General features: G+C 49.1%; 5 protein-coding genes across 5 annotated transcripts; 2 read left to right on the top strand and 3 right to left on the bottom strand.

Annotated features, from left to right (window-relative positions):
- Positions 1-2,366: 2,366 nt before the first annotated feature.
- F5Y00DRAFT_227159 (guanine deaminase) lies at positions 2,367-4,612 on the bottom strand. The gene is made up of 2 exons (XM_048006439.1): positions 3,746-4,612; positions 2,367-3,688 (listed from the first exon to the last, which is right to left on the bottom strand). Exons 1-2 carry the CDS (start codon positions 3,996-3,998, stop codon positions 2,460-2,462), a joined length of 1,482 nt encoding a protein of 493 aa, XP_047868550.1. The 5' UTR covers positions 3,999-4,612; the 3' UTR covers positions 2,367-2,459.
- Positions 4,613-5,395: 783 nt separating this feature from the next.
- F5Y00DRAFT_176923 (uncharacterized protein) lies at positions 5,396-5,816 on the bottom strand. Its single transcript, XM_048004940.1, has one exon. The coding sequence runs from the start codon at positions 5,716-5,718 to the stop codon at positions 5,482-5,484; it is 237 nt and encodes a 78-aa protein (XP_047868549.1). The 5' UTR covers positions 5,719-5,816; the 3' UTR covers positions 5,396-5,481.
- F5Y00DRAFT_273187 (SGNH hydrolase) lies at positions 5,817-7,228 on the top strand. Its single transcript, XM_048013128.1, has one exon. The coding sequence runs from the start codon at positions 6,040-6,042 to the stop codon at positions 6,853-6,855; it is 816 nt and encodes a 271-aa protein (XP_047868548.1). The 5' UTR covers positions 5,817-6,039; the 3' UTR covers positions 6,856-7,228.
- Positions 7,229-7,383: 155 nt separating this feature from the next.
- Positions 7,384-14,535, bottom strand: F5Y00DRAFT_227156 (beta subunit of fatty acid synthase). Its single transcript, XM_048006438.1, has 3 exons — positions 14,035-14,535; positions 8,737-13,975; positions 7,384-8,684 (listed from the first exon to the last, which is right to left on the bottom strand). The coding sequence occupies exons 2-3, from the start codon at positions 13,928-13,930 to the stop codon at positions 7,582-7,584; spliced, it is 6,297 nt and encodes a 2,098-aa protein (XP_047868547.1). The 5' UTR covers positions 13,931-13,975; positions 14,035-14,535; the 3' UTR covers positions 7,384-7,581.
- A 1,933-nt stretch (positions 14,536-16,468) lies between these two features.
- F5Y00DRAFT_227155 (uncharacterized protein) lies at positions 16,469-23,018 on the top strand. Its single transcript, XM_048006437.1, has 3 exons — positions 16,469-17,590; positions 17,642-22,602; positions 22,656-23,018. Exons 1-3 carry the CDS (start codon positions 17,068-17,070, stop codon positions 22,764-22,766), a joined length of 5,595 nt encoding a protein of 1,864 aa, XP_047868546.1. The 5' UTR covers positions 16,469-17,067; the 3' UTR covers positions 22,767-23,018.
- Positions 23,019-24,899: the final 1,881 nt, after the last annotated feature.

The following is a 24,899-nucleotide window of genomic DNA, read 5'->3' as shown; positions in this document are numbered from 1 at the left end:
GGGAGTTGTGAGACTTGTAGAGACAGGAAGCTCAAGGTAACTTATATTTTATCACCAAATACAATTCTAATACTAATACAATATAGTGCACTAAAGAGCATCCCATTTGTTCTGTCTGTACCGCAGCTGAGGTGGAATGTGTTTATTTACCACCGAAACCACGACGGAAAAGAGCGGGAATTTCTGCTGAAGTGGTTGAAAATGAAGATTCCGACCTGCCTGGAGAAAGAGAAGAGTTCCAGGCCCAAATGCAATCTCAGGAGGCATCATTGCCAATGCCAACTACAACACAAATGCCAATGGAATATCAAGCACCTGCTATTGCCCCTCCGATCCCAGATCCCGATAATGAAGAATTCATCCCAGATCCAAACATCTTGTCGGGACCTGTTGAGCATCCTCCCGCTACCACGCAACCTTCTATACAATCTTCAACGCAATATTACCAAAACCATGCCGATGGCCTCACATTTCCCCAAAATCCGAAGCCAACGGCAACGTCAACTGTGACGTTCCCAGAATCTCAAGCTCGTGAGACCCAATCCGAGTCTCCTAATTTAGTCTTTTCGTCAACGTCCCATCAGACTCAGTACCCATCCGGTTCAACCTTTCCGCCACCGGCCCCAGCAACAAGTCAGAAGGCGCAAAGCACACCCATATCTAACCGACGTAGTCTTCCCACCACTCAAAATAAGCAAGCACCGATACCCACACCAGTACCACCGCCATCCATACCGCAACATGCCCCCAATTGGAATTCCTCCTCCACACCAGGACATACTACTACAGCGTCGCCAACATTGGCCCAGCAGCAAACATCCAGGCGGTCAAGGTCACGTAAGTCTGACGTGGAAATTAGACAGCAGGCAAATGACAGTGTGAGACAACCGCCGGCCATATCACAGGTCGCAGCGCAAAATCAGAGGCAACCGTCGCCTGCAACAGGCTCACCATACCAGACTGCAACTCGCGCAAAGTCTCGACAAGACCATAGGTCACAGACTAATACGCCCGTTGTATCCGCATCTCGCCCTCCTCCGCAGGCCCCGCAAGCCGCTGTCAGTACATCCTACAATACGACTGCATCGGCCTCGATTCCAAGCTATGACCCCTATCCACGTTATGACAACACAACTAATAGCCAATATAATAATTCAAACAACGACCAGGGCTCGACTCGCATTGCGTATGAACCTGGCTCGTATCAGGCTCACACAGCTGCCGTAACGTCGGCGTCTTATTCCTCAGCGCCGGCATATGATTATCCTCGGACTACAAGTTCATCGAACCCTCTCTCCCAAGCCCTTAACTCATCGTCCGGATACAGCAATACCAGCAGCAGTACTGCGACTCCTCAATGGTCCACCTCACAAACTCGAGGTAGCCAGCTGCACGCCCAACCACAAACAAACAATACTTACCCTATGGCATCGGCTACTGCATCTGCCTCTAATAACTATGGCACAAGTTCTGCGGAGTCGCGGACTTCCCATCAGAATACCCCTTACACCCAATCCCAGTCTCAATCGTATAATTCCTACTCAGCACAGCAGCCGAGCACGAATCAGCAACCCCAGCAAAGCTGGTACGGCTTTAGTGCCAATAACAATAATAGTAGTGCCGGTGCAAACCAAAACGCTTACAGCAGTAATCGAAGCAGCGGCTACGGCGGCACTGCAAGCTCGAACCAGACCGCGTATAGCAACCACAGATCTAACGTGTCTAACTACCCCGGGCACAGCTACGGGTCTGGGTCGGACGACCAGAGCATATATGAGTTGCTACGGGCCAACAACTCTACACATTAGGACACGGCCTATACTACCATTGACGGCAGTCATCTTGCCCATTTGAGCATGTGTTTATTACGGAACAGCGGTGATTTCCACCGAAGGATTTATTATACTTTGTACAGATGAAGGAATACGTTTATACCCAAGACAGGAAAAGGATGATGTGATATATTAGCTACGGCATTGGTACGAGGTACTACATAGCACTTGTTATGCTAATGAGCCACATAGCGCGTTGTGATGCGCTGTAGCTTTCGTGTGGATAACTGCTTTGCTTTAGTTACATTGACGATACCACTATGCGCTGTGTGTTTTAGAGATTTTATCGTCCCTCTTAGTACCCGTGCTTGCTCATTGCAGTGCCGAACAAGCTCCTCGGGAGCGAGATGTCTTGCTCGTACCGAAATGCATAGGCTGTTGCGTATAATACGTACCTATTTATCAAGTAGGCGTCTTCCCCTCAATTATCGCGACTGTCTATAAACCCTAGGAGAGAATAGAGGTATACATACACGTACCATAGCATACCGAATTAAAGTAATAGGTAGGTCTAGGTATGTAGGTAGGTAGGTATGTATGTATAAACACGCTTTGTCTATATATTCAGCTATGTATCGCACATTATCTAATGTAAGCTAAGGCGAATCGCGCCAGGTATCGCTCGCTCTATCTTCGCTCATGCACAAGCCGTCCGCGCACCCAGACTTTCTTCACGTTCCGGTCGTCGCCGTTGAACATCCACTTCGCGACGCGGTCTTCCCATCGCTCCCAGCCGAAGATATCCACGTTTCCGGTATCTTGGCCCTGGCCTTGGTCTTCCTCGTCTTGTTTTGATTCCGTGCCGTCGTCTTCCTCGGGAACGAGCCCGAGCCCGATTAGCTGCGCGTCCCATTCCTTGCCTACTTCGAACCCGCCGATTTTATCTCCTAGCCCGACAACTTCGGCACCGCCTCGCGTAGCTAGGTGCAGTACTTCCTCGACGCTTAGTCGGGCTAGCTCGCGGTCATCTTTAGGAGTCGTATCGGCTTCCGGGTTCGGGTGCTTCTTCCCGGCCCGTGGCGGCATAGCGAGATGATTCGACACGAGGACGGCGTGGCGCGCGGCATAGAGTACGCTGGGACTGTATCCGCCGCTGACGTCGGTGCCGAGGCCTACGCCAACCCCCTTATCCAGCAGCCAGCGCACAGGTGCCACGCCGCTCGTCAGCGCGGAGTTACTACAGGGGCAATGGGAGACCTTGGAGCCGCGGGTCGCGACAAGGTCGACCTCCTCCGCGCTTAAGTGAATCGCATGTGCGAGGATCGTGCGCTTGCCTAGCAACCCGAAGCGGTCGTACACATCGGCGTAGTGCTTGCTGTTGGGAAACATGTCTCGCACGAGCTTCAGCTCGTCAACATTCTCCGCAATATGCGTTTGAATCGGAAGCCCGGTTTCCTGGTGCAGAGCGCCGAGCTGGGTCATGGCATCTACGCTACATGCGGGCGCGAAACGGGGCGTTAGAATCGGGCTTACGAGGTCGAAGTCCGCGTCGATGCTGCGGATGTGGTCGATGGTGGCACGTGTCGCGGCTAGGGACTGTGAGGGTGATTCATCGAGGTAGTAATCTGGACCGAGGTTGTCCATACACACGCGGCCGACGAAGGCGCGCTGGCCTAGGGAAAGGCATAGGTCCGCGAGGAGGTTTGTGGACGGCACGTGGATTGTGGCATAGTAGGCTGCGGTGGTGGTGCCGTGGGCTAGGGTTCGCTGAATACAGCGTGTATATACTCTGCGAGCTTTAGGGAGTGAGGAGAGGGATGCTTCCATGGGAAAAGTGTAAGTGTTTAACCAGTCCAAGAGCGTAGACTTGCCGAATATACCCACGTTAGGATACTGCGGCGCGTGAATATGGGTGTCTGTCACTTGTGAGTAAAGGGATGGCTCTAAGTGAAAAGGGGCGGGGGTATTCTTACCAATAAACCCAGGAAAGAAGAATTGGCCGTCTTTTGCTGCTGTGACGGTGACATCGTCTGTTTCCCAGCCTAGCTTGGGATATAAAATCTCCTCGGCTTTCTTCTGATCGTACTGCTGCTCGACAGCAACGATCTTGCCAGACTTGTCCACGCAGACCGCGGTGTCGTGCAGATATTGGAGCTCGCCGAGCTTAACGCTGTGTATGAACAAGCCCAGGAATAGCTGGTTCTTCTCATTCCCTAGGGGAGCCATGGTAAGTTGTTCGTTGTTCTCTTGGTTGACCTTTCTTGACTTGTCCCTCTTTTCCTTGATATAACCCAAACGCAGGTGTTTGGTCTTATTTTCAAAGCCCGAAATAAGCCCTTGCTAGTTCTTCAAATCCCCCGTTGTGATTAGGAGTAGTGTGGTGAGATATCATGTAATTCCATTAATACTCCTTCAAGTGTACCAGTTCCGCCCAATGCTTAACCCAAACGCGTAACCCAGCGAATTATGCACCCAGGATCTCAACATGGATGAATTAGATAGATACCTTAGGTAGATAGCCAAGTTTTGTGACACGATGCAAGTGACGTAACCGAAGTTGATAGGGAGGTGTATCGCCGACGGAGAATTTAATTTTATGTAAAAGGGAGAGGGATAGAAATAGAAAAGATGTTTGTACTTGGTGATAACAAGGAAGGTTAGGTACCTAGGTATACTACTTTAGGTAAGGTAGGCACACCCAAGGTAGGTACATAAGGTTAGATAATTTAGGTACACTAGATAAGGCAGTCTTCTACATAGATTAGGCGAGATCCCACTGGTGGTTCCTGCATCAAAAAACCAAGGATCGGAAGGTACCAGAATTTTACTACTGAAATACCTGAAATACCGACTTAAGGGATAACATGTACACAGCGTTATGGTCACGTCCGATGGAAGTCGGTCAACGCCGGCACCCGGGGGCCGCATTCCTATTGGTCCTATTGGTCCTATTCCCCAGTCCCCTAGTGTTCTCCCTCCAAGTCCCCATAACCCCGCCGAGAATTAGGCTATCGATCGCTATCTCTACCTTCCGAGTCCATGTCTTAGTTCAGCTTTCGACGACATATTTTAGACAAGATAAGATAGATTATTATAGTTATCGCATCTAAGTCTGGTATTAGGTAAGGGGATACTCTTCTTTATATATTATAATTTATAATTAGATATAACTACAAGGTACCTAATGTATCAAAGATGACATGCGTAATTAACTCCGAACAACCACTTCACTGTGGCTCATTTACTCTCGAGTGAAAGCAGAAATCAACAACTTCGTACCTAGCTCACCTTTATTATGTCTTGCATGGCGTTGCACCGATGGTAATACTTCAAGGGTTTTTGGTATGACTAGTAGAACAACAAGGCGATGACGTCTAATAGCTTAATTCAAACGACATCCGCAGGTTGCAACATTACCTATAACCTACATCTTCGCTTAGAATTCACCGTTACTCTAGTACAAATAACACAATCATCGGCCCATCGGACTGTCTTACTCGAGATCATCTGGAGAAGGGAAAGTAATAAGAATAAGTAGTCTACTGCGCTCACCACTACCACAAGACAAGTTCCAGCATCCAGCATTCGTAAGGCCAGCCGTCACATACCGAAGCGGTGTAACAGGGAATAATACTGTATCTCGCATCCTGATTGGCCCCCACAGGTACCGGGGACACGACGTGGACAGAAACTACCGAGGATCCGGCTATTAAATCCGACATATTATTAGCATTATTAGTATTATTAGCAATAAAAGTAAAATAAGGAAGAGACAAGAGAAGGAAGAGGGGCAAGATAGAAAATAGAAACTCCCCGGACCGGCAACACTAAATGTCGTGGAACAGAACTTCCCCCCTCTAAAAGAAAAAGAACAAGAAGAAGAAGAAAAAGAGGGAAAAACCCCGAAGCCGACCCTCGCTCTCGTCATCCGAAAGGCTCCATTCATTACGTTGTCGTCAACGCGTTCGTTTCCCCGATCTTGTCTCACATACGCAACCTCCCGATATCTACTCTCACCTCACCTACCCGGCCTTGGCCAAGAGAAGGGGGGACCTGATCGACAATACCAAGCTGTTGTGATAACTTAGGTACCTAACCTATAACAGCAGACTGCAAACAGCCAGCCAACCAACATTGTAACCCCTAACCCTGATCCCGTGTAACAGCCTCCAGTTCCCCATCCATCTTAGCAGACCTATAACCTCTTATATATATACATATAAGGTATACATATATATATCCCCTACCACTCACTCCACCACCCACCATGCCCCTCCACATAGCCAGTCTCGGCTCCTCCTTCGCCGCCGGCCCCAGCATCCCGCCGTGCGCGGACGAAGCAGCCGGCCGCTCCGGCGCGAACTTCGCGTGTCTGGTAGCCAAGCGCGCCGGCGCCCAGCTCACGGACCTAGCCGTCTCCGGCGCCGTCCTGCCCAACATAACAACGGAGCCGCAAGACCGCGGCGGCCGCCTGTTCCCCCCGCAGATCGACGGGTTGCCCGCCGACGCCGACGTCGTGTTCGTGCTCGGCGGCGGCAACGACATCGGGTACATCGGCGGCCTATTCGAAGACACGCTGAGCGCGTCCTGGCTAGGCGCCTGCGTCATGCGCCTGCAGGGCACGGGCGGCGCACCCCTCGCCTCCACCACCACGGTCCTCGACGTCGCGGGGCTGGCGGCGCGGTACGCCGGCGTCCTCGATGCCATCCACGCGAAGGCGCCCGAGGCCAAGGTCCTAGTCGTCGAGTACCTAACGATGCTGGGGACGCACACGCGCGCGGGCGCCGACGTGCCCTTTAGCGAGGAGCGGGTCGCGCACCACCGCGCCGTGTGCGCGCGGCTCCTAGAAGCGACTGCCCAAGCGGTCCGAGGCCGCGAGGCCTGGGCCGAACTAGTCCCCATCGGCGCGGCGAGCGAGGACCATGCCATCGGCGCGCCGGAGCCCTGGGTCTCGGGCTTCACGTGGAAGCTGTTCTACGCGGGCGGCGCGTACCACCCGCGGGCCGAGGGCATGAAGGCCGTTGCCGATATACTGTATAAGAAGCTCGTCGACCTGGGCATAGTGGAAGACGGCGAGCTATGAAGCTACGGTAGTTTGTGGCGGGAAAAAAGATTGGAAATAAATTTGACCGGAACCGGTTCGAAACAGATCTAGCGGTCATGGACGCGACGGGACGGAACGATTCTGATGCGTGGATGGATGCTGGCTGGCTTCTAGATGGAAGATTGCACTACCGTGGAAGACTGCTAGGCTAGCTTTTACCGGGTTTCAGACATAAGGTGAAGCTGAGTCTTCCGCTTAGTGTTCGTTATTGGCCAAGTTGGATTTCGAATACACGGACGGATTTATGTTATGTACAGATAATTCCTAGACGCAGAGTACTCGTTCTACCACACCACCTGCCTATAAAATGCATAGGACCTACATATATAAAAGAATGGATTTATGCTGGTCCCATATAGGATTTACATTGTAGATTAACGTCATGTAGCTGCCGTTATACATAATTCATGTAGGTCGGCGTTTAATTCCCTTTACCACAACCTCATAGATCAACATCACATATATATACTGGAATCACGCATTATATCAAAGATAAGTCGAGATATGTTGAAATTCTTAAATAATTCATTGTTTGGATAATTAGGTACATCCCAAATCTATCTATCGCGGACAAACCTAACACCAAGTCTTTCCATCCGAACGTCGTGAATATAGTAGCACAGGCGCTGATGAATACAAGTCCAAAACACCGCAAACGTGATATTGTTTTTCAATACCACAGCGCCTCCTCATATTACCCATATTTTAGTAACCGTTCACCTGCGAAGGAGGTGAGTTAACACCGTTGACACCATTGACGTCTCCCTGATAACTATCCCAATCCTGTAAGATCTGCGCGATCTTAGGTGACCCTGTGAGGTCGTACACGTTTTGGAAATATTCTTTCGTAAGCTCGAATGGCCGGGCTGTTACGTTAGGAATGTACTTTCCAACCAATTTGGCGGGATCGATCGAGGTCTTGTTGATCTTCTTCAGGAGTATATTTCGGAAAGGCTTGACGCCTGACCGTAAGAATGTAGAATGGAATGGCACGTCTATGCCCTTAAGAGGGATAGTAGCAAACCCTCTTTCGAGTTCTAGGGGTGTGGGCTTCTCCAAAGTCTTTTGAGCACAACCCTTGATTATGTCAACGAGGTGCGCTTTCACTTCCTCGATGCTCAAGTCTTGGCGAAGCTGGTTAATATCCACCTTCTGCGACTTCAAGAAGTTCAGGACACCAGTGAGGGTGTCCAGAGCGCGTAAGTCACCAGCACAGACGTACTGCAGGTTGGCGATGTTGTAGTTGACAATCTCCAACAACCAACCCGTCTCCTCGGCGATGTTACTAACCACATATCGGAGGGCGCCCTCGCTAAAAGTCTTGGAGATTCGGCTAGGGTTGACAGCACACATCGAGTAATTTGATCGGCCTTGGGCATCTCGCTCCACGGCGACTTGCATTGTCAGTCCGCGGTAGAAAACAACCGAAACTAGGGACTCAATAGGCAGAACGTCGGCCAACGCGGCAAGGGCCGAGTATTCGCCCAAGGAATGGCCAGCAAAGGTGCTGTCTCGTGGCACGAGACCCTTGGCATTCATGTCTTCAAAACTGGCCTTTTCCATGAGGGTAAGGGCGGGCTGCGTGAACTGGGTTGCTGATAGAAGACCTGTGGGTGACCGATACGTGTAAGATGTTGTCTTCTCGTTTATCTCTTTGAATATGCGTTCGGATTTCACGGAACCATCTGCAGCAATAGTTTCGAAGTTCATCTGCATGTAATTCTCGCGGATTGCTTTACCACGAGGACCACCGAAGTGAATAGTCAATTCCTTCGGGTTGTTCTTCACGATATTCAAAATAGAGAAGCCTAAAGCATGTTAATAGGTCGGCACCTATGATCAGGTACGGGGTAAACTCACCATATGTATCTAGGAGATACTTATCGGCCCTATCCCAGACTTCCTTGGCAACGGGGCTGGAATTGTACAAGTCCATACCCATGCCTTGTTCTTGAGATCCCTGACCAGTGAAAACATACGCTGTTACCGGTTGCTCCACTTCAGCCTCTCCAAGTAGTACTTTTTCTTCGGTCTCCTCATTACTCGCTTGAACTTTGATAATCTTGCGACCACCAATCATACCAACATGCTCAAGCTTGACTTGAATGTCATCGTTGGGCAGTACCATACCAACGAGCGAGGCGTGGAAGCTGCGGACGCGGCCAATGTTATTCTCGGCTGCCCAAGTCTCCACTAGACTGCGCACTGCAGCACTCGAGTACATGCCGTGGGTAATAGTGCCCGGAAGGTTGGCATAGCTGGAGAAGACACGAGAAACGTGGATAGGGTTGTAATCACCAGATACCTTCGCGTATGTCTCATTTGAGGCCGGTGCCTTCAGCTGTAGAGGGGCCTTGCCGCTGAGGGGAATGGGGTTTTCAAAGTTTATCGGCTGCTCAATGGAAGAACCGTGTCGTGCGAGGTAGTCAACAACTGGATTACCATGAGACGAACCGGCTTCGTAGTCAACGCTTGCTACTTGAATAATCTCCTTGGTAGGAAGCTCCAGTAGCACCTGACCACGGGTCTCGACGCTGCTGTAGACCGTCTTATTCTTGAACTTATAGAAACTCTGCAGGCGGAATGTTAATGTTTGACCGAGCAGTTCAATATCATTGCTGTCGAACTGAATCCAGTCCTTGGACTTCAGGACTGCAACGTCCTTGGTGGTACCGAGATGGACTTGCATTGGCGTCTCCATTTTGCGCTGGAAGGTGTTTTCATAGTCGGTATAAACACCACGATACAAGAACTGTGATGTGACCTCCATAACAGCTTTACCATCTCTGTAGATCGTACCGCATACTTCAACCATCTTGCCGGACTCTTCGTTAATCACGGCGTTGATTTGAGCTGTGGTCTTGACCTCGTCGCCCTTCTTCAAGGGATCTGCACCCGGCATCATACGGAAACCGTTAGAAAGATGTACAAGCTTAAGAAGATCGCCATCGATCTTTCGGGGGAAGATTGGTTTTGTGATGGCCTTCCATCCGACGACGATAGCGAAATCCATAGGGGCAAACATGACCTTGCCAGGGCGATCAACGAACGCCTCGCCGGTGTTGCCAACAGCGTGGACAAAGTCGTTGATGTCCTCCTTGGTAATGGTAGTTCGTCCTCCGTCGAATTTGCTGGTGACGGGAACGTCGAGGTCAAGAGTCTCATCTCCAAACCAAGCACGCCAGTAGAATTCTTTGATACGGTCATTTCGTCCTTCCATGACTTCGTGAATTGGCGCATATCCAGCTTCAGGGTGGTATGTAAACCGGAGTGGTAGCGACACGGGCTGGCCGAGAGCGGTGGTATCCTTAATCATGCTAACGACGATTTCACTCTTGCCATCAAGCTTGACTTCAATCACATCGACGTAATGATTGGGTCGCGGTTGCTCGCGAACGATAATGGATGTTTTAGCTGGATCATTAGGATATAGAATCTCAACGAAAAGACCACGGACTGGTGCGAAAATTCTCTTCATTGGATTTGTCTGGTACTTATTACCTTGCACCAACACTTCAGAAGTGAACAGGGCATGGCGCCAATTGCGGTTTGGCCCTGCCAATAGCGCAAGCCAACTGTCAACGGAAGGAAGAACAACACCGGGCGATGATGATAGGCGGTATGTATTCTTGTGTTGATCGTATGACACTATAAGGCCTTCGATATCCAATGGTACCTCGGTATCGATGAGCTTACCGCCGAAGTATTCAATGACAGGAATGGCTTCGGGTTTGTTGGCGTATATATCCCGAGTTAAGTTAGAGATGTGAGCGTTGTGGATTCCATCTAGGATATCCTTGATGGGCTCATCTAGCACGGTTGAGTACTTGACAGCAGTGGGGCCTTGAAGAATGCAAGTACGCCCAACATCTTGATCGATGACCGCCGCAAGATCTTCTGATTGCCAGAGCGAGTCTTTCTTGAAGAAGAACTCGAAATTCTCGTCAAGAGACGGAACAAAAGTCACGGGTTTTTGGCCCCGACGTTGGCATAGAAGTAAGAAGTGCTGAACGTCCTGAGCATTTATAATCTGAGTCTCGGCCTCGGGGTAGTGAGAAAGAATCCTCTCAATAGCAGAAAATGGCTCTTTGAGTTCTGAGTAGTTTTGCAAGTAAGAGGGCTGTCCAGTACCATGAGTAAACCTTTCTTCGACACGATGAATGAAATCACCTGTGAGCTTGGTGAATGATGGGTCAATCCATCGTGACTCGTGCTTGACGTAGAGAAGATCTACCATCCGGCGCACAACTTCGCCGTAGGTCATATCCTCGAGATCGACGGTCTGACCAGCCTTGTTCCGACCAAACCACACCTTCTGGAAGTCATCGTTCAACTTCTTGATAATGTACTCCCTGTTCTTTTTCAATTCAGCAACGCGCTTTTCCTTTGGTAAGCTAAAGATCTTGCTGTCCATTTCTGCCCAGAACCTAACACCCCTGGTTGCAAGTTTGTGAATGGGCTCACCCATCTCCGATCGGACAGTGATAACACCACCAGCCGGGCCCTTATAGGTCTTCTCCCACTCCTCGTCGTCAAGTCCCTCGGCGTCTACGATGGCTTGCTTGGCATCCCTGCTCGTGTGCGCTTCCTTAGCGACCATCATACGACTACCAAAGAGGCAACCATCGAAGGGCATCGGTGGGTAGCCAAACTTCTTAGACCATTCACCGGTAAGGTATGGATATGTGTCCTCAGCTCCACCAAAGCCGCTGCCAGCGACAAGAATAATGTTCTCCGACCGTCGAATACGCGGATACATCTGTAAGATGGGCTGATGGAAGTCCTCGAACGAGTGATGACCTCCTCCTCGACCGCCAGTCCATTGTAGGATGACAGGGAAGGTCGGGTTTGCCTTAGCAATATTGATAACAGCCTGGATTGCTTCCATAGAGCCTGGCTTGAAGGCGATGTGTTTGAGCCCAAGAGTTTCTATATACTCTTGGGCAACTTCGATCGAGGGAACACCCGCACCGATAGTCAAGCCTTCGATAGGAACACCCTCGGAACGGAGCCGGCCGATCAAGGGGATTTGCCAACCCATAGCACGGGGGTTGACGTAGATCAAGTTGATCGTAATTCCTCGTCCGGCCGGGATGGCCTTTTCGATCTTGGACAGTGCCTCAGTCATGGTCTTGCCGTTATAGTAACCACCACCGGCTAATTCGATATGGTAGCCAGCGTTCATGGTTGCTGCAACGAAATCCCACGGGACAGTGGCTGGCGTCATACCGGCCACCATAATCGGAGGCACACCCAATAACCTGCTCATCTTGGTGTCCACGTACGTATGGCCACTCGATGTCTTGACTAGCCTCGGGCCGTACTCTTTGACCCAGTCATTTGCGTATACTACAGCATGTTCTTCGTCACGGTCAAAGAGTTCGGACTTGTAGCCAACTTCTTGAGCGGCACCGTCAATAGTACCAGCCAGAATCACACGTACGCCTGTGCCTTCTTTGTTGCGGCTAGTCAAGATGCCGAGTCCTGAAATGCCACCAGGGCCAAAGTCTAACACGTGGGTTGCTCCAGGGAAAACAGTCGCCTTCTCCCAGTTGACGGGGTCGCGTGTGATCATACGAATTAAAGAGGGGACAATATCTCCCTTAACTTCATCTCTTAGATCAGCGCCAGTACAAGTGTTGTAAACAGCAATTCCTAGAGACGCGGAGTCGATCTTCACATCTTTAAGGTCCTCATCAATTAGTTTAGTTGCGTCGGTAAGGTATTTGCTGTGGAAAGGTGCGGTAATGGGCAAGAAACGATTCACGAATCTAACTTTTCGTTCTGTGTGAGGAATTCGGGTTTGATCGAGACCCGTTGGCGCCTTAACTTTTCGCAACTGAAGATTTAGACCATAAAGTGAGATCGGCGGGCCAGTAACAACCATATTCCTAGGGCTGTTCACAAGCGATATCGCGATGTGACGATCTTCGGGAAGGTACTGGTTCGTGGCGTCGATGTGTTTTTGTACCTCACTCTGCGGAAGGTCCCGGATACTCAACATGGGAGTTGGGTCCCCTTCGCCGTTATCAATTGAGTCCTGTAACATAGCGGGAGTCAACGAAGTTTTGGGGAAAACCTGCTGGCTACGGGCACCGATCCAAAACAGAATTGTAAGGGCATCTTTGGCTAGCTTGTCGTATGACTCCCACGAATCCGCGGCAGCGGTAGCTGCTGCAACAATGACACCTTGAGAATGACCGGTCGCGCCGCGAATGCGATCTCGCAGAATTCCAGGATGTACGCCAAGCCCCTTTCCTAGGACTTGGTAGTGACATAACTGCACCAACCCGATCAGAGGTAAGCTCACGGGAGCGGAAATGAGATATTGAGGGTCAGGAGTTGCATCCGGGTTACGCAGCCATTCCATTACATCGAGTCCCTTCGCGTATAACTTTTCTGCCCTCGAGTCTAGAGCAAGGGTGTGAAGTAGGTCGGCCGATGTCGTGACGAGCTCCCCGACGAAAGAGGGGTATGTCTCATATACTTCGCGCAACTCGTCGAAGTATTCAATAATGTTTCCTTGACCACCAAAGATGCTATAGATACCAGCATTGCCCTCATCTGCAGCTCTCAGAAGCGCAGACTCGTGTGGTCTAATAGCACGATTGGCAACTGCGCGGGCTGCGTAATAGCATCGTACAACGGCAATCTGCTTTGCAAGAATACCTGGTAGGTTCTTTGCTAGGGTATGAACATCGTTTCCTCGAAGGAACATTCGCTCGAACTCGTTAAGAACGAGTTTTAAGACTTCCTCGTATGAACCCTGGGCATCATCTTCCCCCTCTTCGACTTCGTGCGCCACAAATCCCATGTACCTCGCAACAAGTTCTGCTACAGATGATGGCTCGTCGTCTAGAGCTAATTCATCGGTGGGTGCTGGGAGGCCGGCTGTAAACCGGTCTTTGAGTTGGGACGCATGAAAATGGACACCGGTAGGCACGAGGAACGAAGCCTCAAGAGATCCATGCACGATGGTAAGAGGTCGGAGGGACGAGTTTGATCTGGGAGTAGATACACCCGTTTGCGGGCCTGCGCCCGCGGTCCCGTACATGATTAAGGGTATCGAAAAATAACGGGAGGCAAGCAGGTATCGGTGCTTGATTTTATGTTAGTTAGAGACTATGGTATTAGGCTCTTCTGAAAGATCTATCTTACAATTAATTATATCTCCGTGAACTCAGTAAAGAGCAGGAGATGTAATGTTAGGAATATTTCGGCGGGGGAAAATTATTCAATGTGGTTCGGATGGTAAACTTGGGAATTGCGCCCAAAGATTTGACCAGGTAAAAAACAGCCTTGCTATCGAAGGGCTGGCTGATGAAGACGATTACCTGTCACGGGGGCAGAATCATAAAAGAAAAGTTTTTTAGGGTAGGACTGAAGCTGGAAAAGATGTGGTATTGCAGCTTCGATATGTAAGAGACAGCGTCGTGGCGGGTCGGGTGCAGTTGAAGGGAACTTCGTTACCGACATCCAATGCATTAACCTAGGTAGGTACACACGCAGTTAAGGTTTGTGGTACCTTACAATTTCAGTATTAGAGCCCCTGTCAAGTCCCTCAACGTTGTATCTTTTACCCGAAGCCAATATCTATCTATGTAAATAAGCCTAGCGAATATTCACAAAGACATCCCCCTCGCCAGAAAAAAATTTAAGTTCTTGTTGGGGATTTGTTTGGGTTAGGGTGCCACATTGTAAAACTAGGTTGTGTACCTAACCCTGCAGCTGTGGCCTTAGTTACCCCACTCTAATGGTACCACAGCAGTAGTCTGTATTTGTACTTTTACTTGCTCAATGCTACATACACTACCTAGGTTAGGTACCTCATTCTATTGCATACCCCTCTGCACCTTTCATCCCATCCTACCTCCCTGCCTCCTTACCTAAGGCATCAAAGTTCTAGACCCATGTCTCCTTTCTATGTATCTCAAATCGATTTGTATTTGGAATGATTAGGTACCTAAGTGATTATAATCCCAGCTACTTCAGCCAAATATTTGACTCAAGATTCACAGATTTGATAGAACATGTTGCCAGCCTCGAGTCAGCAGATGCTGGGTGTGGAAGGACGTGGAGACTTGACTGATTCCGAGTTGGTTGTTGGTCAAACTGGCATATCGAAGTTAAACACTTAAACACTACCACAGGTAACCAAAACGATTACGAGATCAGAGCGAGAACCCTCGGACCATTATCGTGTCTTGGCTTCTGGAACGCTGGAACGTGGCTTGCCTGCATGGGTACGAATGCCCCCACACAATGCATTTCCGAGTCCTCATCGCAGATATCAGGATGGCTTTTGCTTAAACAGAATACAGGGCTAAGGAGATCTCCAAACCCGCTCTCGATGCGTGTCATCGGAACTACAATGTGCCACACAGGCTTCAGCATGCAGAAAGACGGTAATATGATGCAATATCATGGAAGGTTGTTACTCCTTCGAAATTAAGACAATAAGACAACCAATCACTATGTCAACTTTTCCCCTATTAGTCAGTGTGCTTCTGAAGATCCTCGCATAGTCCATACGATATGACGCAAATACAGATCAATGGCGTTCGTAGTCTCGCTTCTTGAATCCCACTCTGGGAAATGAGAATCATCCTCGGGACAATCAAGATAGGGGAACTATGCAAGTTATCGCTGATAGATTAGGTACGTTAGTAACTCGCATACAAGGAAGTACATGTACTTTGGGTTAGGAAACCCCCTGCTTGCGGAGGTCTAGGTAGTGGAGGTTGGACCGCTGGAATGGTACGGCAGGCAAACTACCGCCAAGCCATTCAGACGCATCCTTGGGCTGCTAGTGTAGGGTGGTTCCTGATATCACGACACTACTCGTCAAGCCTGCATTAGACTAAAGTGTCGAATGACGACTAGCCACAAAATCGCATACACATAAATAAAATATTTCAAGAGCTAAAAATTATGGGCAGGACCACGAGGTTCTTTTAGTCTTAGCCGTTGAATCTCGGGAAGTCAATGGCGAAGAAGGTTTCTTAGTTGCTCGTTAGACCTAGACCTAGGAATAAGACGATACTAGGTACCTACTGTACCTACCTATGCATTGAATATTAACGAGGAAGGCAAAAGTAAATCGACGAACCCCGACTTTGCGGGCTGGGTCTCTGGGTCTCTAGGTCTCTGTGGAGAAGGGGGTCTCATAGGAGACTAATCTATGGTAGGCATAGACCATAGAATATGGTTGAGAAATAGTGGGGCGTAAAGATGTTTCGACGGCAAATCATAGTAAAACAAATGAATGCTTCGTAAATGAATACTTCGTAGAGGTCTCTCTCCCTAATGTTTCTGGTCTCTATTTACTCTTTACTAGGTACGTTAGGTACATATTTGTCTGCTTGCTGGCGACGTTGTAATGACACAAAAAAGATATAATTTTATTAGTACTGCTGCAATTTAATGCATAGCAGAAGGTTGCGGTGGCACTGCATGACTATAGGTCGTGTAGCATGGGGGGTTGCTCTAGGCCGTTGTTCTCTAAGGTCGTTGTCCACTATGGTAGGTGCATGTAGTGCAGCCATTGGCCCGGGAATGGGGGGGAACAACGACCCTCTATCTTAAACGATCCCGCCAAAATTTTCCATAGCCGCAGTTCAACGTTTGGGAAAGCTCTGCTCTTTCGATTGTTACACTTGGCACCCTTCCCGCTTGAGAAAGAGTTACCCATGTACGTACCTACATAGTACATGTAAACTAACCCTACCCTCCTCGTACTTTGTACATTTTCAGGTCTGTCTTTCCCAGACAAACTTTTTGTCAAAAGTGATCGCCAGCCATACGACGGCGACGCTTCATAATCTCCATACTAAAAACCTAATTACTCAATTGATCAGTAATTCATTGATCCGTCTATCAGTAATTCTTCCCCTCCTCCATCCTCCCTCTCATCTTCCCCTGAAACTTGCCGGCTACACTGCTTCTAGTTGAGCTTGGCATACGCTCTTTTCTACCTCGAATCCTCGTTGTCTTACTTGATCGTAGAGGGGAGAGCTTGTTAGACACGAACAAGGCGTCTACCCCCCTCGATTAATCCGTCCCTTCCTAGCCGACGTAAGATTAAACAAGCAGAACGCATTAGAGTGTTGACGTTGCAGTCTTTCAAACTCGTCTTGTTTGCGGCCTATCCTTAATCCTATTTGCCCAACTATTTCGACCTTACCACCCAAAATGCGTCCAGAAGTCGAGCAGGAGCTCGCCCACACCTTACTAGTTGAGCTTCTTGCCTACCAGTTTGCCTCCCCCGTGAGATGGATCGAAACTCAAGATGTCTTCCTCGGCGAGAAGACGGCCGAGCGTATCGTCGAAGTTGGGCCAGCGGATACCTTAGGTGTTATGGCAAAGAGAACAATCGCATCTAAGTATGAAGCTTTCGATGCCGCCAAATCTATCCAACGACAGATCCTCTGCTATAATAAGGACGCAAAAGAGATTTACTACGACGTAGATCCGATTGAGGAGGAACCAGAGCCTGCTGCCGCTGCGCCAGCGGCGTCATCAAGCTCTACGCCAGCACCCGCCGCGGCCGCCGCCCCGGTTGCTGCCGCTCCCGCACCTAGCGCAGGTCCTGCCGCAGCTGTAGATGATGCTCCGATATCTGCCCTTGAGATAGTTAGAGCATTGATCGCGCAAAAGTTGAAGAAGCCATTCCTAGAAGTACCTCTAGGCAAAGCCATCAAAGATTTAGTCGGAGGTCCGTATATGCTACGACGAGTATAGGGTTCAAGAGCTAACCAGAATGCAGGAAAATCTACACTCCAGAACGAAATCGTCGGAGACTTAGGAAAAGAATTTGGATCAACTCCCGAAAAACCAGAAGATACCCCTATAGATGAGTTATCAGGATTAATGCAGGCGACCTTCAATGGTCAACTTGGAAAGCAGTCCCAGTCACTTATTGCCCGCTTGATTTCTTCCAAGATGCCGGGTGGGTTTAATATGACAAGTGCACGCAAATACCTGGAGACGAGATGGGGCCTCGGTCCTGGCAGACAAGATGGTGCCCTTATACTAGCCCTTACTATGGAGCCGGCGTCACGCCTGGGCTCTGAAAACGATGCCAAAGCATATCTAGACGACGTTACACAGAAATATGCTACAAACGCTGGTATTAGTCTGTCTACAGCCGTTGCCGCTGGCCCGGCATCCGGTGGCTCTGGCGGCATGATGATGGATCCTGCTGCCATTGATGCGCTCACCAAAGATCAGCGAGCTTTGTTCAAGCAACAGTTAGAGTTACTCGCGAGATACCTGAAAATGGACCTTCGAGCAGGTGACAAGGCTGCACAGACATCGCAAGAATCGCAACAGGTGCTGCAGGCGCAGCTAGACCTTTGGAGTGCTGAACATGGTGATTTCTACGCGGCGGGTATCGAGCCCGTTTTTAGTCCTCTTAAAGCACGCACTTACGATTCTTCCTGGAACTGGGCGCGCCAAGACGCCCTAAGTATGTTTTATGATGTTATTTTCGGCCGGTTGCAGGTTGTTGACAGAGAAATTGTGAGCCAATGCATCCGCATCATGAGCAAGTCAAATCCCCTGTTGCTCGAGTTCATGCAATACCACATCGACAACTGTCCGACAGAGCGTGGGGAGACTTATAAACTTGCTAAGGAGCTTGGACAACAGCTCATCGAAAATTGCAAAGAAGTCTTGAACGTCCCGCCAGCTTACAAGGATGTGGCCGTACCAACCGGTCCCCATACGTCTATCGATGCTCGCGGCAATCTCAATTACGAAGAGGTTCCTCGACAGAGTTGCCGCAAGCTCGAACATTATGTCCAACAAATGGCAGAAGGTGGAAAGATCTCCGAGTACGGCAATCGAACTAAAGTGCAAAATGACCTTGGGCGTCTTGTGAAGCTCATCAAAGAGCAACACAAAATGTCTAAGACCGCGAAACTTGAATTTAAGAATCTCTATGGTAACGTTCTCCGCTCGCTCGCGATGAATGAGAGCCAGATCTTACCGAAGGATACCGGAAAAGCAAATGGTTTGATTAAAAAGGCTGCCTTGAAAGCCAATGGCCAAAACGGCAAGGGCAAGATGGAGACTATTCCGTTCTTGCATCTGAAACGTCACAACTTGCACGGCTGGGAATATAGCAAACGACTAACTGGCATTTACTTGGACTGCCTTGAGGAAGCTGCTAAATCTGGCGTTACTTACCAGGACAAATACGTTCTCATGACTGGAGCAGGTGCCGGTTCGATCGGTGCTGAAGTCCTACAGGGCCTCATCAGCGGAGGTGCCAGGGTCATTGTAACAACCAGTCGATTTTCACGACAGGTGACCGAGTATTACCAGGCAATGTACGCCAAGTACGGCGCTCGTGGGTCCCAACTCGTTGTTGTCCCGTTCAATCAAGGCAGCAAGCAGGATGTGGAAGCGCTCGTCAACTATATTTACGATGCCAAGAACGGGCTTGGATGGGATCTCGATTACATCGTCCCATTCGCTGCGATATCTGAGAATGGGCGCCAAATCGACGGCATTGATTCTAAGTCTGAACTTGCTCACCGTATCATGTTGACAAACCTCATCCGGCTCTTGGGTTGTGTCAAGACGCAGAAATCCGAGCGTGGCTTTGAAACTCGTCCCGCCCAAGTCGTGATCCCTCTGTCTCCCAATCACGGTACATTCGGCAGCGACGGTCTCTATTCAGAGTCTAAACTCGGCCTCGAGACTCTTTTCAACCGCTGGCATTCGGAAGATTGGGCCAACTATCTCACTATTTGCGGCGCCGTCATTGGTTGGACCCGTGGCACAGGTCTTATGTCTGGCAATAATATTGTGGCTGAAGGCGTCGAGCAATTCGGCGTGCGCACATTCTCTCAGCAGGAGATGGCATTCAACCTTCTTGGTCTCATGTCTCCCGCCATTGTAGACTTGTGTCAAATCGAACCCGTATTCGCGGATCTGAATGGCGGCCTCCAGTTTATTCCCAACCTAAATGATACTATGACTCGGCTACGTAAGGATATTATGGAAACGAGTGAAGTACGCCGAGCTGTCACTAAAGAGACATCGATTGAGAATAAGATCGTAAACGGCGAGAACTCGGAAGCCCTATACAAGAAGAAGATTATCGAACCGCGTGCCAATATCAAATTCGATTTCCCGCCACTTCCGAACTGGGAGAAAGAAATCCAACCCCTCAACGACGGCCTGAAGGGTATGGTAGACTTAGAGAAGGTCGTTGTCGTCACTGGATTCTCGGAAATAGGTCCCTGGGGTAACTCAAGAACACGTTGGGAGATGGAAGCCTATGGCGAGTTCTCGCTCGAGGGTTGCGTCGAGATGGCGTGGATTATGGGCTTGATCAAGAACCACAACGGCCCCATCAAAGGCCAGCCCTACTCCGGTTGGGTCGACGCCAAGACCGGCGAGCCAGTTGAAGACAAGGATGTTAAGCAGAAGTACGAGAAGTATATTTTCGAACATTCCGGTATACGTCTAATTGAGCCGGAGCTCTTCGATGGGTATGATCCCAATAAGAAGATGATGTTGCACGAAATCCAGCTCGAAGAAGATCTAGAACCGTTTGAGGGATCTAAGGAGACAGCTGAGGAATTCAAGAGGCAACATGGCGAAAAGTGCGAGATTTTTGAGATTCCGGAGACCGGCGAATACACTATTCGCCTCAGGAAGGGTGCTACCCTCTGGATTCCGAAGGCTCTTAAATTCGACCGCCTTGTTGCCGGACAGATTCCCACAGGTTGGGATGCCAAGAAATATGGCGTGCCCGACGATATTATCTCTCAAGTCGATCGTGTGACATTATTTGTGCTCGTCTCTGTTGCCGAGGCGCTCCTCGCTTCAGGTATTACTGACCCGTACGAGTTTTACAAGTATGTCCACGTATCGGAGGTCGGCAACTGCGTTGGTTCAGGTCAAGGTGGTATAAACGCTCTTAATGGGATATATACCAAGCGCAAGATGGACCATGACATCCAGAAGGATATTTTACAAGAGTCATTCATCAACACGATGGCTGCTTGGGTCAACATGCTTCTATTATCTTCCTCCGGCCCTATCAAGACCCCTGTTGGCGCTTGCGCTACAGCAGTCGAATCAGTTGATGTTGGTTACGAAGCCATCATGGAGGGCAAAGCACGCATCTGCTTGGTTGGTGGTTTTGACGACTTTGGCGAAGAGGGTTCGTATGAGTTTGCCAATATGAAGGCGACGAGCAACAGCCTTGAGGAGTTTGCCCACGGGCGCACACCGCAGGAAATGTCGCGCCCGACCACCACTACCAGAAGTGGGTTTATGGAATCCCAGGGCTGCGGTATCCAAATCATCATGACAGCCAAATTAGCACTTGATATGGGTGTACCGATCTATGGTATCCTTGCTCTTACCACTACTGCAAGCGACAAGATAGGACGTTCTGTTCCAGCCCCTGGACAAGGTTTATTGACCACTGCTCGGGAGGCCCCCAGCAAGTTCCCGTCGCCTCTATTAGATTTGAAGTACCGCCGTCGGCAGATTGAGCTTCGCAAGAGGCAGGTTCGCAATTGGAAAGAGTCCGAGCTAGAATACTTATATGAAGAGGCAGCAGCTATGCGGGCCCAAGGTCACGAATTCGACGAGAAGGAGTATACCCAGGCGCGTGCCGTCCATATTGAGAAAGAAGCAGAGAGACAAGAGAAGGAAGCTTTGCGAAGCCTCGGAAATAATTTCTGGAAGCAAGATCCTACAATCGCCCCTCTGCGTGGCGCTCTTGCTACTTGGGGTCTGACGATAGATGATCTGGATGTGGCATCCTTCCACGGTACATCAACCAAAGCCAATGACAAGAACGAGTCATCAGTTATCTGCCAACAATTGCGCCACCTCGGTCGAAAGAAGGGCAATGCTGTCCTAGGTATTTTCCAGAAGTACCTTACTGGTCATCCCAAGGGTCCTGCTGGAGCCTGGATGTTCAATGGTTGCTTGCAGGTTCTCAACAGCGGTTTAGTTCCTGGCAATCGTAACGCCGACAATGTTGATAAGGACATGGAGAAGTTCGACCTAATCGTTTACCCCAGTCGAAGCCTTCAGACCGATGGTGTAAAGGCCTTCTCGCTCACTTCGTTCGGCTTTGGTCAGAAGGGTGCACAGGCGATCGGTGTTCATCCAAGGTACCTGTATGCGGCCCTAGACAAGGAAACATATGCGGAGTATTCTGCGAAGGTAATTGCCCGTCAAAAGAAAGCCTACCGCTACATGCACAACGGTATCGTCAACAATGCCATCTTCCAAGCCAAGGACCACGCACCGTACACCGAGGAGCAGCTCTCCTCTGTCCTCCTAAATCCCGATGCCAGAGTCTCGGAGAACGGCAAGACTGCGGAGCTTATCTATCCTGCCGACTTTGCCCAGCGCGCTGCTAAGCCCCATATTATGAAGGCGAGGAGCACAAAGGAGATGGTGGAAAGCCTAGCCCAGAGTCTTCAGACAGGAAAAAACAACAAGGTCGGTGTTGATGTAGAAGACATCGCGGCTGTTAATATCGAAAACCCCAATTTTATCGAGCGTAACTTCACGGACAGGGAGATTGCGTACTGCCAAAAGACGCCTAGTCCGCAGAGCTCCTTTGCCGGGCGCTGGAGCGCTAAGGAGGCAGTTTTCAAGAGCCTAGGCGTCCAAAGTAGGGGCGCAGGGGCCCCTCTGAAAGATATCGAGATCCTGCCTAACGAGACCGGTGCTCCTATCGTTACCGTAAGTACATCGCGCATGGTCTCCATAACTACCAGTTCGCTAATTGTTTATAGCTTCACGGCGATGCCCAAGATGCTGCCAAGAAGGCAGGTGTCAAGGAGATCAGTGTCTCCATCTCGCACTCGGAAGCGCAATCCATAGCCATTGCCGTTGCGACCTTTTAGACCTATTCTTCTATCGGGTTTGTTTTCTGTAATGACTGGTGCGGCATGGTGTTCGCGTATTGGGACATGTTCTTTGGTTCACAGTGTATATTCTCTGTAGAAAACTTCGGAGGGAGTGCTGCGGAATTAGGAACGCAGTTCGGGAGGCGACACAAAAGGTAGAAATATCGAAAGTTCTATGAATTATATCTCGGGTAAATATAGCCCGGGCAAAAAAATAATATTACAATTCATCAAGTTAGATTCACCGGGGCCAGAGATGACGCGCATACAGGCAGGGTATGTGCAGAACTCCATGTAAGCCTTCTGGAGCATACGCATGACATGTGAAAGCATCACGCCGGCACTTGATGGGTCACATCTAACTTAGCGACTGATGTGGATACATGCAGGCATTGCGCCGATGGATCGTTCCACGTCCATGGTAGCCGGTAGCCCTAGGTGCTCATCCCTAGATCTGGATCTAGTCTCGTCTCATCCGTGCATACATGCTTCCCACGCGGCATCCAACCAACCCCATAGGCCAACCGCCTTTGACAGGGGTAAGTTGAGCGTAAGCTTTCCCTAGCCCCGGAGCAACTGTAGCTGACGTTGATCTAAAGAAATAGTCGAGACTTGAATTATGTATTTAAAAAAACTTGCCGCAATAGATTATTCGTAGTTTCTGGAATCAGTGTGTCTTTATGGGGGGAATTGGGTTGACTATTATTCCGCAGCAATACGCTTCATCTTTGTAGGCTATAGTTTCTATACGAAGATGGCTTGTTAACTTGAGTTAATTAGGTACCTAAGGTATATATTAGCAAATATCAGGCTAAGCCAAGTGATATCAACCAAAACTCTTGGAGTTAAGTCCGTGTATAGAAGTGCGGTTCCTAAGGAAATGACTTATTTATGAAACTTATGGCATGTCTTGATATGTTGATTTTGCAAATTTCTAATTCTCTTAATATCCTGTTCTCTATCACTTGCTAGAAACCCGTTGCCTGACATACAGCACCGCCAGCCTGTCAGTCACCAACTGATCAGTCTCTTAGGCAACGAGGTACAGCTGCCAAAGTACCTACCCACAAAGTAAAGGTTATATATCCTAATTACAAACAAACCATTAACCGACGCCCCCCGCCCGGGCGACTTGAGGCCAGAGAAAACCCCACTGTGGTGTCTTATGCTGGACCGTTCTTCCCAAAAAAAGAACGTGACTTGACAGCAGATACCAAACGAAGCCGGTTTTTCGTAGGTCCTGGGTTCGAATCCCCTGCCCCTATCCGAGGGGATTCGAACCTGGGGCTGAGCTTTTTTATTTTTTTTTTCTTTTTTTCTTTTTTTCTTTTTTTCTTTTTTTCTTTTTTTCTTTTTTTCTTTTTTTCTTTTTCTTTTTTTAGCAGCTGTTTTTTACGTACACTTTCGAAGCCCCCTCCCATTAACTTGGAAAAACCTATCTACCCCATCCACTTGAATCCTCCTGAGGTCTTGCGTCATTGCTATAGCTAAGTAGTACTGTACCTATTAGGTAAAACTTGAATCAGAGAAAATGTAAAAATAATAGTCTCGTCCAAGGTCGAATTAAGGACCTTCTGTATTCTAAGCTTAATGCCGAGTTGTTAGGCAGATGTCCTACGAGGGTAGGTTAGTTTCGATTTTATTCGTGAAAATTGACTTGGTGGTTTACATACATGGCCAGCTAGACGACGAGACCTGGGAAGAATACCTGCCGTGGTAACATTTCTATTATTATAGTACTGTCTAAACCTACTGGCTAATCCTCTAGTTTCATTTGTCTTAAACAAAAGAATATCTCTGTACTCTCTCCCCTCTTGCTATGTCCCTTCCTTTGGTTTATCCAATTGTACTGTGGTAATTTTAGGTAATAGTATTTAAAATTGGTATTCAGACGATGAAAATAAAACTTCCAGGCCTTGTTTTTTCTTATATACGTCCTGAGACGACGGGAGGCTAGGCATTTAGACTATTTCAGCTCGACACTTGGACGCATAGGTCAGACCTGTACACTATTCGAATTGGACCCTTGGGCCTGCGGGCTTAGTGTTATTGTGTCACGCTCGCCATACTTTACCTACGTGCTATAGTAATATCGTGGAAATGATGCTGGTTTTCTTAAGAATCTAATAC

This window comes from Daldinia vernicosa (assembly GCF_022497035.1).
Source record: "Daldinia vernicosa strain CBS 139.73 unplaced genomic scaffold F5Y00scaffold_6, whole genome shotgun sequence".
Lineage (NCBI taxonomy): Eukaryota > Fungi > Ascomycota > Sordariomycetes > Xylariales > Hypoxylaceae > Daldinia > Daldinia vernicosa.
Note: the sequence above shows the minus strand (reverse complement) of the source record. Positions and strands in the feature narration are given on the sequence as shown.